General features: G+C 34.6%; 1 protein-coding gene and 1 long non-coding RNA gene across 8 annotated transcripts in view; both read left to right on the forward strand.

The window, feature by feature from the left end:
• Positions 1 to 13,623, forward strand: part of LOC309647088 — an 846,185-nt gene that overhangs the window by 743,723 nt on the left and 88,839 nt on the right. The window lies entirely within an intron of this gene.
• RIPK2 (receptor interacting serine/threonine kinase 2) overlaps positions 1 to 13,623 on the forward strand; it is a gene marked incomplete at its 5' end in the record, with an annotated part of 42,335 nt that overhangs the window by 7,267 nt on the left and 21,445 nt on the right. For 6 of the 7 annotated variants that reach the window (XR_014255767.1, XR_014255768.1, XR_014255769.1 and 3 more), the window contains 4 exons: positions 93 to 248; positions 8,535 to 8,692; positions 9,773 to 9,822; positions 10,664 to 10,825. Coding sequence is in view for 4 of the 7 variants with exons in the window: in XM_082433990.1 (XP_082290116.1) it covers positions 93 to 248; positions 8,535 to 8,692; positions 9,773 to 9,822; positions 10,664 to 10,825 (526 nt within the window). The remainder of the gene's footprint in view (positions 1 to 92; positions 249 to 8,534; positions 8,693 to 9,772; positions 9,823 to 10,663; positions 10,826 to 13,623) is intronic. The other variant, XM_082433991.1, reaches the window with a different exon arrangement.

A 13,623-nucleotide genomic window follows, 5' to 3' on the forward strand; every position in this document is an offset into this window, starting at 1 on the left:
AATACTATATTTCCTCATGGAATATTTCATTTTCTAAGTGGAAATAAATTTGGCCACTAATTATAGTTTTGTTTCTTTCCATATATATGAAGAAAAATGAATATCCTGATGTTCCTTGGCCATTAAGATTTCGTATTCTGCAAGAAATTGCACTAGGTGTAAATTACCTGCACAATATGAATCCTCCTCTACTTCATCATGACCTGAAGACTCAGAATATCTTATTGGATAATGAATTTCATGTTAAGGTAGTTACTTTTTTTAAAAAAAAGCTTATCTGCATCCTTGTGTTTAATAGTTTTAAAGACTTTTTAGTTATTTCTTCTACCTTGCCAATTTAATATCTCTGCCTTTTCCATAGCCCCTAATTCAGTGCCACTTCTTCCTGCTGCAGTGAGTTAGTTATTCCTAGACTACAGACATTGGTAAAATTATGGTTCAAAATATAGTCATTATGTTCTTAATTTAAATTGTCAAGTAGACCTTTTTTAACTTTTTATTTTGAAATTATTATAGATTCATAGATGGTTGCAAAGATAATACAAAGAAGTCCCATGTACCCTTCGCCCAGTTTCTGCCAGTGGTTACATCACATATAATTATAGTACTATTTCAAGACCAGGAATTTGGCATTGGTACAATGCATGTATATAGTTCTGTATCACTTTAACATGTGTAAATTTGTGTAACCACCACAGCAATCAAGATATAGCAGTACTCTATCACAAGAAAGATATCACTTATGCTACCCCTTTATAGTCATACCTTCTCCCCTCTGTCATACCTAACTACTGTCAACCACTAACCTGTCTTCCATCTCTATAATTTTGTCATTTTGAGAATACTATATGAATGGAATCATACAGTGCGTGATATTGTGAGATTGCTTTGTTCACTTAGCATAATGCCTTTGAGATCCATTTAAGTTGTTGCTTGTGTCAATAGTTGGTTTCTTTTTCATTGGTGAATAGTATTCCATGGTATGGGTGTACAAAAGTTGTTTAACCGTTCACCTATTGAGAGATATTTTGGTTATTTTTAGTCTTTGGCAATTACAAATAAAGCTCCTATGAACAGTCCTGTGCAACTTTTTGAACAAACATAAGTTTTCATTCCTCCTAGATGAATGGCCCAAGAGTGTAACTGCTTGGTCATATGGTAAGCATATGTTTAGCTTTTTAAGAAACTACGTAGCTACTTTCCACAGTGGCTGTACCGTTGTATATTCCACCAGCAATGTATGAAAGACCCAGCTTTTCTGCACCCTCACCAGCATTTGGTTTTATCATAGTTTTCTATTCTAGCATTCTAATAGATGTATAGTGATATATCACCATGGTCTTAATTTTCATTTTCCTATAATGTTGAATATTGTTATTTATTTATTTGCCATCTCTATATCCTTTTCAGTGAAACATCTCTTCATATCTTAAGACCATTTTCTACTTGGATTCTTTGCTTTTTTACTATTGGGTTTTAAGAGTTCTGTATATTTTTTAGATATAAGTCCTTCATCAGATATGTAGTTTGCAAAAATTTTCTGCCAATCCAAAGTTTGTTCTTTTCATCCTTTTAACAGAGTCTTTAACAGAGCAAAAGTTGTAATTTTTTTCTTTTATGATCATACTTTTGCTGTCATGTCTAAGCACTCTTCACCGAGCCACAGGTATTGCAGATTTACTTCTATGTTATCTTCTAAAAGTTCCATAGATGTATATTTTACATTTAAATCTGTGATCTGTGATCTATTTTGAATTAATTTTTTGCATAAAGCATAAGATTTAGATACCTAAAGGCACCAGAGGAGTAGTGATTTCAGTTACCCTATATGTAACTGATGACAGCAAATAAAAAGTAGTTGCTGAGAAATTAATACTAAATGTAACTCACTTTATTTTTGCATAGTATTTTGCTACACTTCTTCAAATAATATACATAATTGAAGATTATTATAAGTATCCAAAAATGTTCAAATAAGTAATAAGGAAGTTGGAACAATAGAAAAATAAATATAAAAAGTGTGAGAAAAGTTAAGTGAAAAAATAAACCTTTATTGAAGGCACTTCCTCTCCCTAGAATAAAATGGAAGGAAAAGGAAGAGAGAAGCAAGCTGCTGCCTCAATATTGCTTAAAAAAAAGAGACAAATCTATTATATCAGTTACAGAACCATACAGGTAGAAGTGACTTATTCTAGTCCCCTGATCAGCTGGTCCCCTGAATCCTCACTACAACAATCCCTCATCTCCCAAGGGAGTTACCCTGTGACAGCAGAGTCTTTAAGATCCATAACTGAATGACTGTGACATTTTTTTATATGGTCAGTCAAAACTCCTTCTCTGTTGCTTCCACTCAGCGGTCCTAGTGATAAAGTGAGTTCAAAGTCCAATTTTATTTCCACCTGACAGCCCTTCTGAGATTTGAAGTTAGCTATAATCCCCCTACTTCTCACATACACTTCTCCCTTATACACATCTTTAGTTTATTCAACCAATTTCCTTATTACATAGGTTTTAATCCCAGGTGCTATCTAGATGCATCTGTGTTTAAATCTCTCTTAAATTTTGATCCTCAGAACTAAACAAAGTACCCATATTACCTAACACAAGTTTGTGTGGCCAACACATAGTGAGGTCAAACAAACCAAAATATCAGAGTTTGGAGCAGAGAAAGGTTTATTGCAGGGCCAAGCAAGGAGAAGAGGTAGCTCGTGCTGAAAAAACCCTAACTACCCAAAGGGTTTCAGCAAAGCATTTTTAAAGGCAAGGTGAGGAAGGGGCACACCTTGGGTATGTGGTCAGCTCTTGCACAAATTCTCTGGTTGGTTGATGGTGGTCAATCCTTAGGTGCTAGAAGGTCTGGGGGTTACATGCCCATGATCATCAAGTAGTTAATTTCTTCCATTTGGTGGTGGTTTTAGCATCTGAAAAACTCAGGAAATATGCATCGGATACTATTATCTAGGTAGTTTAGAAAGGAGCTAAAGCAGAAGATATGGGGTTGGGGGGGAGGTCTATCCCAGGAAGGCCTCATAGGGTCCTGCTCAGTTACACCCTTGATGTGGTGTGATAAATGTAGAATGGTCCTTAAGTACTTTACTTCATATTCATAGTTCCTTACTAATTTGTCTTTTGGGGGGCAGTCCTATAACAACATTCAAATTGGGCTCAGTGTCAACAAAAAGCACTGAGAGGTTTTCTTTCTTTTTTTTTTAATGTATTGTTACTTAAGTCATGTCTCCTTGTCATGTACTTTACAGAATATTTTCTGGACATCATCAAAGTTTATATCTTGTTAGATTTGGGTGATAACTTCAGCTCTTAAGACCTTTTTGAATGTTTTTTCTGTAGTCCAAGGATTTTTAACTTTGTCCTCCAGCTTTGTGTCATCTTCAAATTTAATTAGCTGTTTTTTTGTATCTTCAAGTCATGATTAACTATTAAGCAGTACAGAGCTCAAATCAGAGCTACACAACATGGTCTGAAAACCTCCCTTCAGGTCAATATCAATCCTTTTATTAATTAGGACTTTTGGAGAATAAGCATTCATTTTGTTTGGAATACTCCTAAAAGAGCTGTTATACAGCCCATATTTCTCCATTTTTTTCCATTAGAATATTACAAAAGTCCTTGCTTGACTGCTTTCCCAGGTGTCCTTCTTACCGAGTCCAAGTTCATACTGCTCACTGCAGGACAGGGCCAGTAAATCAACAGACGAGGTGTTGGGGCAAGGAATAGCAGCTTTATTCAGAAAGCCGGTAGACCAAGAAGATGGTGGACTAGTGTCCCAAAGAACCACCTTACCCAAGCTAGAATTCAGGCTTTTGTTTTTATACTAAAAGGGGAGAGGGTGTGGTTGGTTGTTGCAAATTTCTTGGAATCTTTTGTTCTTGCAGCAGTCCATGTAGGTCAGGTCTTGATGTTCCTGTAAACCTCCAACAAGACAAATGTAATTGTCTGTTCTGTAACTTTTTATCTCTGTATGAAAAAAAAGTGTCATACCCTTAAAGGTCAGAGCCTTGAGAATGGGCTGTCTTGTATATTTCAGGCTATAGGCAACATTCTTAACTTGTAGCAAAAGCAATAGAATACAGAGGTTAAAGTAAAAGAAACAGATCCAATATGGAGTCAGATTTATTCTTCCTTGTTACATACTCATGACTTACTCCCTTTCCTTTTCTTCCTCATTATCAGAGTGGCTTTCCCTGACAACCCACCTAGTTCCTCTGTATCCTCATACCTTGATTAATGCTTCTCCGTAGTATTTTTCACCATCTTACAAAACATTTTTTATTAATGTGTTTATTGACCATCTCCCCCAATTATAATATAATAAGCTTTACAAAGACTAAAATTTAGTCTGTTTTATTCACTGCCACCTGCTTAGCATATGCCATATAGAAGCATTCAATAAGTAGTTGTTGAATTAACAAATGAATGAATTCCAGATCTTCTATATATACCCAATAGGCCTGATAATTTAATAGTCAAGGATATTATTAAAGTACCTCAGAATGTTTTATAATATACAAACTGTTTTAACGTTTACTCTTTGACAGTAGTACTACTGACAAAAAAGGAAATGAAGTCTGTCATTCCTTTATTAAGTGTTTGTGGAGCAACAGTGTTGTGCTAGATACCCCAAGTACTTGGGATATGTCACATGAGGTCTGAAATTGATCACTGGGCTGATATAATTTTTCATTAGTTCTTTCTGGCTCTTTTATCAATTAGTCGTAAAGTAACCCTTTCATTAAATTTTCTAAATTTTTAAACCTGGGATTAAGGATAGTCTCTGCCAATATATAGATTTGCAAAATCAATATTATTTTCCCTTTTTAAAAATCAGAATGACATTTGCTTTTCTCGTATCCTGTAATACCTCCATCACCATGGAGGTATTTGCGAGTATTCTAACTAATCCTGAAATACATGTAAAATGACCTGAGATTTGTACTTTATAAACTTTTCAACCTCCTTGGACTTTATTTTCTTCATCTCAGTCCAGAAACTATTCTTGATAGAGAAAACAGAAGCAAAGTAATAGGTGATGATGATCCCTACTTTCTCTTTTTCATTGATCAGTAGGGTACCCATGGTCTTTCTTTGAAATAAATAGAATTTAAAATAGTTTGGCTTTGTGTGTATTTTTAACTTTTATTAGCTTTAGCACATACAAAACTGTGACCTTTCTAATACTATTCTTATAAATTATGACACTCTTTTATATGCATCCTGTGTGTCTCTACTTTTTTATTTTATAAATGTTCCTTAAAAGTCAAAGTTTAGGGGCTTCCCTGGTGGCGCAGTGGTTGAGAATCTGCCTGCCAATGCAGGGGACACGGGTTCGAGCCCTGGTTTGGGAAGATCCCACATGCCGCAGAACAGCTGGGCCCGTAAGCCACAATTACTGAGCCTGTGCGTCTGGAGCCTGTGCTCCGCAACAAGAGAGGCCGCGATAGTGAGAGGCCCGCGCACCGCGATGAAGAGTGGCCCCTGCTTGCCGCGACTAGAGGGAGCCCTCGCACAGAAACGAAGACCCAACACAGCCATAAATAAATAAATTAATTAATTAATAAAAATTCAAAAAAAAGACTACAGGGCTTGTTGATGGATGGGGAGTGAAAGAAAGGGAGTCAAGGATACTTCAAGTTTAAAAAAAAAAAAAAAAGTCAAAGTTTATCAGTGACTCATGAAAAAGTAACAGTTACCTGATCTACCTATCTTCTTGGAAGGGCCTTTAGATGAAGTGCAAAAAATCTTTTAAAATACTTAATGAAATTAAATGGAAACACACCTTGCTACAGTTTTTTGAAGTAAATTTTTATACTGGAATGCTAACCAGAAACATAGTATCTAAAAGAAAAACATTTACTACCAATTAAGATCAACCAGGACTTTTCTACTTTAAAAAGAATACATTCAATTTGTTTATCTGCTGGTCAGTATCAATTAGTGCACCTTAAATACAAATGAACCTGTGGTAGGCAGGCTTATTTGAAATAAATATTTATATGTACCATGTTTGATTTCTCAACTGTTCTGTCCGTCATGTGTGGAAACCAGAATACTTAGAAGTTATTCCTCATAGCTTCTTACTGATAACTTTATAATTTTACAGACATGGATAGTATTACGTAAATGAAAATAGGTATTCCGGTAGGGTAATAAGATTATGGATGATTTTTATGAATAGTGTATTTTAATTTCCTCTAGTTTTTTAATCTTTTTTTAAATTGAAGTATAGTTGATTTACAATATTGTGTTAGTTTCAGGTGTACAGCAAAGTGATTCAGTTTTATATATTTTTCAGATTATTTTCCTTTATAGGTTATTTTGAGATACTAAATATAGTTTCCTGTGCTAATACAGTAAATTCTTGTTGCTTTTATCATCTTTTTTAACTAAAAAGAACCTTTACCTTTGAAATGCATGTTAAGATCTTGTATAGAATGGAAAAGTTCCTATTCTCTGTCTTCATTGCTGAATGATATCAGGACCCTCAAGAAATCATGGAACTTGTATTCCTCTCATCATATTCTTCAGTTTTTTTTCTTCTCTGGAAGATCCAGATTTAATGAATCGTGTCTTTGGTATATGGTGTTTGTAATAGAGAAGCGGGAGAAATATGGTTCCATGTGAAAGCCAAACTAAATTAGCTGATAAAGGGAATTCTGATTCAGTTTTCTAGGTGAGATTTGAAAACATAGATGAAGACCTTAGGTGAAGTAAAAGGAGCACATAAGGAAGCAAGCTCAGAATACATTTTCTCCAGCACTGTATTCAAACCAGTATTTAGCCCAGTAGTTTGCAATTTGTGGGTCAGGTATAAGATGGACCACATCCCAATTTTTTTTTTTAACATTTCTCACTGTGGCACAGAAATAAACTTTGCTTCTCATAGTAATGCTTATTATCCTAGAAGATGTACAGCTGAAGTACTGTTTTTGCTTTTAGAGAATGAGTGGGAGGAATAAGAGTTTGTAGTGGCAAGTAGAAGTAGGATATACGGTTCCCCAGTCTTAATACCACCTCAAAGTGTATTAAAGACCCTGAAACTATGTACTGTGCTTGTTGGTATTGTATGAATAAGAGCAATCTTTAGAGGTTTATTCCCATGTACAAAACATTAATAATACTAATACACAGGGGTCATTTACTATGTGTCAGATACTGTTCTGAGTGCTTCACTTAGAATAACTAGTTTAATTTTCTCAGTACAACCCTGTGTTATGTTATTATCCCCAGTTTAAAGATGGGTAATCTGAGGCACAGAGAAATTAGAAAACTTGTCCAAGGTTGCACAGCTAATTAAGGGGTAGAAATGGAATGTAAATCTAAGTAATCAAGGCTCTAGAACCCATGTTCCAGAACACATATTATATTGCCTTTAGAAATCAATCCAACTTATCTTCATGTAGTGGCACCATGTTTCCTCTTGGTTTTTTCTAATTTTTTTTCTTAGACTTACCCTTTTATTATGATAATGTATGAAAGATTCATATAGGCTACCCCCTCCCTTTTTGGAGTGGGGCCATAATTTTTTTTTAATCTCAAATTCATCTAAACACTAAATAAATTATTTCTTCTCCTAAAGCTAGTAAACATTTTAAGAGTTAAATGATTGAACCACAAATGGTGTGCTGGATGGAGCTCATTCCACTCTGTTGACTCCTAAATTGTGCCGTGTAAAGGTCTAAGTGATTTAAATTAAATGTCTTCAAAGTTTTCCTATACTCTTTTGTTCACTAAATATTGTTTCTGTTCTTATATTTTTGTCTCCCTTTAAAAAAAAAAAACATTGGAACGTTTTAGATACTTAGTTATAAGATATTGTGTATTGACAGTATCTGCACAAAATTTACAAGTGAAGTAGAACTGTAAAGGACATATCAAAAGTACAGAATGTTTGTCACTGATAATGCTTTAGGCACTCCTTGTCATGGACATAAATATGTTTTATATGCTAACTATACTATTGTCAACAGGTATTCTTTTAGTGGTAGGCATAAATCATATAATAATGAGTTATACTATATTGGAATTTTACTTATTTCAAAATTTAAGGATACTATTTTTAGCACATTATAAATAAGAACATATAAACCTGAGTTGTAAACAATACCCAGTGACAATCATATTAGATATGAGTAGTTTAGCAGTTCTGTGAGGTATAGGTAAATTTTGAAAGCACATGATATAAAGCTACTTGTCACAAAAAGTGAAGTGTATATACTCGTTCAGAATAAAAGGCAAAAATACTCCTGTTTAATTTTTCAAAACTTAGTCTCTTTTAAAATTTGTAATATTATGCTGAACTTCAAGTCAGTTTATATTGCTTTTAGAGTTGTTGGGTTCAGCACTATGGAATCCAATTTGTTAAGAAACTAATAGACTATTACAGAAATAAAATATTAATATATATAGCATTTACTCTGGTCTCATGTTTAAATATAATAAATATAAACAAAAACAATCAATTCTTGAATTTTTTTAAAGAGAAAATTTAAAAATTCAATTACTCTTTTCCCTTCCAGATTGCAGATTTTGGTTTATCAAAATGGCGCATGATGTCCCTCTCACAATCACGAAATAGTAAATCTGCACCAGAAGGAGGGACAATTATCTATATGCCACCTGAAAACTATGAACCTGGACAAAAATCAAGGGCTACTATCAAGCATGATATATATAGGTACAGCATGTTACTTTTGCTCAGAGTTAACCTTGTCTAAAAAACAAGATTAATCAATCAGAATTTTGAAGCTACATTTTAAAAGTACGATTTTTATGCTTCTCTCATAAGTGTGGTGAAAATAAATTAGAGACAGTGGTTAGTGTTTTTCAGATTAAAGATGCCTTGCTTTGGGAGTTCCCTAGTGGCCTAGTGGTTAGGATTTCAGTTTTCACTGCCGTGGCCCAGGTTCAATCCCTGGTCAGGGAACTGAGATCCCACAAGCTGTGTGGTATGGCCAAAAAAAAATAAAAAATTAAAAATATGAAAATAAAAATGCCTTGCTTTTTTTAAAAAAATATATTTATTTACTTATTTATTTGGTTGTGGCAGTGGGCTCCTTAGTTGCGGCACATGGGCTCCTTGGTTGCAGCATGAGGGCTCCTTAGTTGCAGAATGCATGTGGGATCTGGTTCTCTGACCAGGGATCAAACTCGGACCCCCTGCATTGGGAGCACGGAGTCTTAACCACTGCACCACCAGGGAAGTCCCGATGCCTTGCCTTAAGCTACTTTTACATCCTTAAAAATTATTAAAGCATATCTTATTGTCCTACCAATTTATAATATTCAAGGGTTTTTATCATATGTGACATTGATAGGGGGAGGGAAACAGTGCAATTAACATTTAACACTACCAAAAGAGACAGTACTTACACCAGAAAAAGAGTCAATAGAATAGGGCTACATGAGACAGCCTTTTTTATTGCTCTTTATTTTGTGTGAATAATAGAATCATGTAATTAAAGGGCATAGCTTATCTAGGTGTTAAAGAATCATCCACAAGTTATCCTTGCCTATAACTTCAAGTTTTTATTACAGTAATTTCCTGATTTTTCAAATTGAATTAATTCCCTTTCAAAACAAAACTGTATATGAATATTCATCATCTTGGTTCTATATAGTGATTCTTTAAGCAGCATTTCACTACATTATTACTTTAAAAAATGGTATCTCCACAGTCAGCTTTTAAAATCAGTACCATTTTAGTTTATTATGAATAGTTTATAAAGTACTATATGTATATTTTTATCTTAAACAGCTATGCAGTTATCACATGGGAAGTCTTATCTAGAAAACAGCCTTTTGAAGGTAAGTGTACTTTGACTTCCTTATTCTAGGTGACATCATATTGGTGAGTCATACTCAGAACTATCTGAATAAAGACCACTTATTTTAAATCTGCCTAACAGTCATTTTGTGGAAAACACACTAGAAAAACATAACAATTTATCAATGTGAATCCACTGTATGTTGGAAAGTACTGGATTAAGGATCAGAAAAATGTAGATTCTTCTTGTTCTGATAGTAATTAACTCTATTATAAGCCACTGAATCTCTTAAGTCCTCATTTTTTTTCATCTGCAAAGTAAGAATTTTGAATTCTTATTTCTAAGATTCATTCCAACTATAAAATCGTTTGTATGAAAATTTAACTAGTGCTTCTTCCAAAGACCAGCAAACACTGAAGAATACTTTTCAAATTTTCTGATAATAGTGTCTCTTTCTTTACTTTGAGGTTCATTTAGGTCAGTTTGCTGTGTAACAACCTCAAAATCTCAGTAGTTTACAAACTAAACATTTATTTTTCATTCACATTCGGTTATTAGTTGCTGTGGCCCTTCTTGGCTCTGCTAGGTTCTGCTCAGCTCTGCTGAGCTCTGTTTTACTCTACTCTCTTCATACTCCATTGGCCAAATCAAATCGCATGGCCAAGCCCAGAATTAAAGAGGTGAAGATATAAACTCCTCCCATGAGAGGCAGCAAGTCTGGCAATAGCTGGGATATAAATATTCCTTTGACAGAAAAGGAAGTAATGAATTATTCCTAAGATTTTAAGATTCCCTCATGCTCATTTGGTTGGCTTTAGAATGTATTTAATATATTAAATCATAATATATTTCTAATGAATGAAATATATTTGTTTTGACAGAAGTCACCAATCCTTTGCAGATTATGTATAGTGTGTCACAAGGACATCGACCTGACACTAATGAAGAAAGTTTGCCATTTGATATACCTCATCGAGCACTTATGATCTCTCTAATAGAAAGTGGATGGGCGCAAAATCCAGATGAAAGACCGTCTTTCTTAAGTTAGTGTACAGTTTTAATCTGGACCTTTTGAATTACAAAAATAACAAATACGCTATAAATAAAATATTCCTTGAACAACTATACAAGTTAGATGACAAGCTCAAAGTTTTTTTTAATTCAAAGTTGTTTTTATTTTATGAGATGAGCTTGAAGTGGTAAGGAGAGGCTGTTGACTATCATCATAAAAAGGTTAGAAATTTATTCCAAGTACAATGGAAAGCCATTAAAGTGAGTTTTTCAGGGAAATAACATGATTAAATTTAAGTTTGGGAGATATCACTCGCTGCTATGTATAAAATTGATTGGAGAAGGGCAAGAGTAGAATTTCCAGACCAATCCTGGAGATCGAAAAATCAGATAGAATTAAGATTTATTTCAGAGGTAGAATGAATCATCACCTAAATGTAAACATAGAAGAAAATCTTCATGATCTTGGGTTAAGCAAAGAGCTCTTATATATGACATCAGAAACAAGATCTGTTAAAAAAATTCTTTGATAATTGAACTTCAAAAAAATTGAAAAATTTTACACTTCAAAAGATGCTATAGAAAATGAAAAGACAAGCTGTAGACTGGGAATCCTCTTTCCAACTAAAAAAAAAACAAATATATTTTCCATTCAAAACTTATGTCTAGTGCTCATCAGCATTGTATTTTAAAAAAATCAAAAGTTGCTCTAATAATGGATTAACATTTTATCTCTTATCTCCCAGAGCCATGTAATAGGGTGTGTGTGTGTGTGTATGTATGTGTATATATATGTATACATATGTATGTATGTATTGGCTTGGCCAAAAATTTGTTTGGGTTCTTCTATAAGATCTTACAAAAACCTGAACGAACTTTTTGGCTATCCCAATATATATCTCCTTTGTCCCCAGTGCCACTTCCAAACTGTAATTTCTTCTCCATTCCCTAAAGACTCCAGCTCTTCTGAAGATCATGCCATTAGGCAGTACTTCTCTACAAACTTACTGGTTTTTCCCTATTGTTCATTGCACAACAATGGCTTTTGGCTTACTGAATTCTACATCCTGCATTGATCAGTGCTGCTGAATATTTGAGAGGAACGCTCTGCGGATCTCTGGAGTTCTCTCTCTGTGTACCTCTCCTCTTTGGTGCTTTGTCCTATAAACTCTATCTGCCTCCGTCTACCCTAACTCCCAGCCCTGTCTCTTCAACTCTGAGCTTCCACTGGGCCCCGCCTTACTTCCCTACCCTGTAGTATAGCTGGAAACTCTCCCAAGGCAGTAAGCTTGGGTAGTCAGGCTGTCATAAGGCTGACCTGCGTTGTTTCCTATCACTTAGAGATCACTGTCCTTTGTTGCCTGATATCTAGTGTCTTGAAAACCACTGTTTCATGCATTTTATCTGGCTAATGGTTGTTTAAGGCAGGAGGGTGAATTGGTCCTTGTTGCTTCATCTTGGCCAGAAATGGAATTCATTGTTTTCTTTTTAAATTAATGGCTAAAACTGGGCACTAAACACTACTTAGCAATTCTGTTATGTTTCTCAAATACATCTACTATTCCATTCTCATAGATCACCTGTTCTTAAGTTGTGGTGCAGGGACCTCTGGAGGTGGGGTTGGTTCCTGAGACTTATAAGGGGTTCATAAAATCAAAACTTTTCAAAATAATAAATATTAAGGTATTATCTTCCCTTTTTACTCTCATCCTCTGGAAAAATCTTTCCAGAGACTAAATTAAGTTTGATGATATCATTGCTCCAACAGATAATGGAATGTGTTTTCATATACTCTGATGTGTTAAAATTTTGTTTTCATCTAATGTAGTAAATATCAATAGATATGATCAACATATACAAAAGCTCTTAATAATTTTGAAGAGTTCTGAGACCCAAAAGTTTGAGAATTACAGACTTAGATGATCATCTTGTACTACTGTAGGAGATGCGTAAGTCCCATACTTCATGTTTCCAAAGTGAAGATGAAATTCCATTTCAATCCCCAGAAGGAAAGCATGGGAGGAACATTTCTAGGTCCTATCTGCCCCTCAGCACTCCTCCTCATTTGTTAGTTTTAGAGAAAAAGAAAGCACACTTATCTAGTCCCTTCTCAGTTTTCTCCTCCTTTTAGAAGTAAGCTTGTCTAAAGAATGCACATTTTGTGCTTCCCCATATGGAAGCAGGTAAGGCCTGTAGCTGAGTGAGTAAAACTGTCAACTGAAGGGACAAAGTATTACTAAGCCCATATGCTACAGATCTAAAAAGGGACATATTCCAGTTAGCTTTATCAGTAATAAAGGTGATATTTTGATCATCATCTATCATTATTGTGTGGCCTTTCTTAATAGATTCTGAACTTAGGAAGAGAAGACAGGGGTAATGCATATTGTACCTTATCTTCCCTTCTTAAACCTCCTACACTCTATGTTCTGTATTTCTTTGTATTTCTTTTGAGCATTGAGAAAGTAGAAACCATGAGAGAGCACTCCCTCATAGTTCCACTACCAGATCTATAAACTTAGTTGTACTTGACCTGTCTTTCCTGCTTTATCTCTTTTACAGTGGGAAAAAAGTGTTCTTATACAATTGTAAACAGTATTACTTGCGCTCTGGATGCCATTCCCTTACTCTCTCCAGCATTCTGTTCCTTATATTCTCTCTCTGCTCTTGCATTGCCAGTCTCTGCCTGTCTACTGGATCGTTCATCTGTCATACAGATCTATGCTATTATTATATCCTATCTTTATATAGGAAAAACATTCTTGACCCCATATCATCCTTCAGCTACCACCTCATTTTTCTACTCCCATTTAGATCTAAACACCTTGTA

The sequence above is a fragment of the Balaenoptera physalus genome (genome assembly GCF_965194825.1).
Source record: "Balaenoptera physalus genome assembly, chromosome: 17".
Taxonomy (NCBI): Eukaryota; Metazoa; Chordata; class Mammalia; order Artiodactyla; family Balaenopteridae; genus Balaenoptera; species Balaenoptera physalus.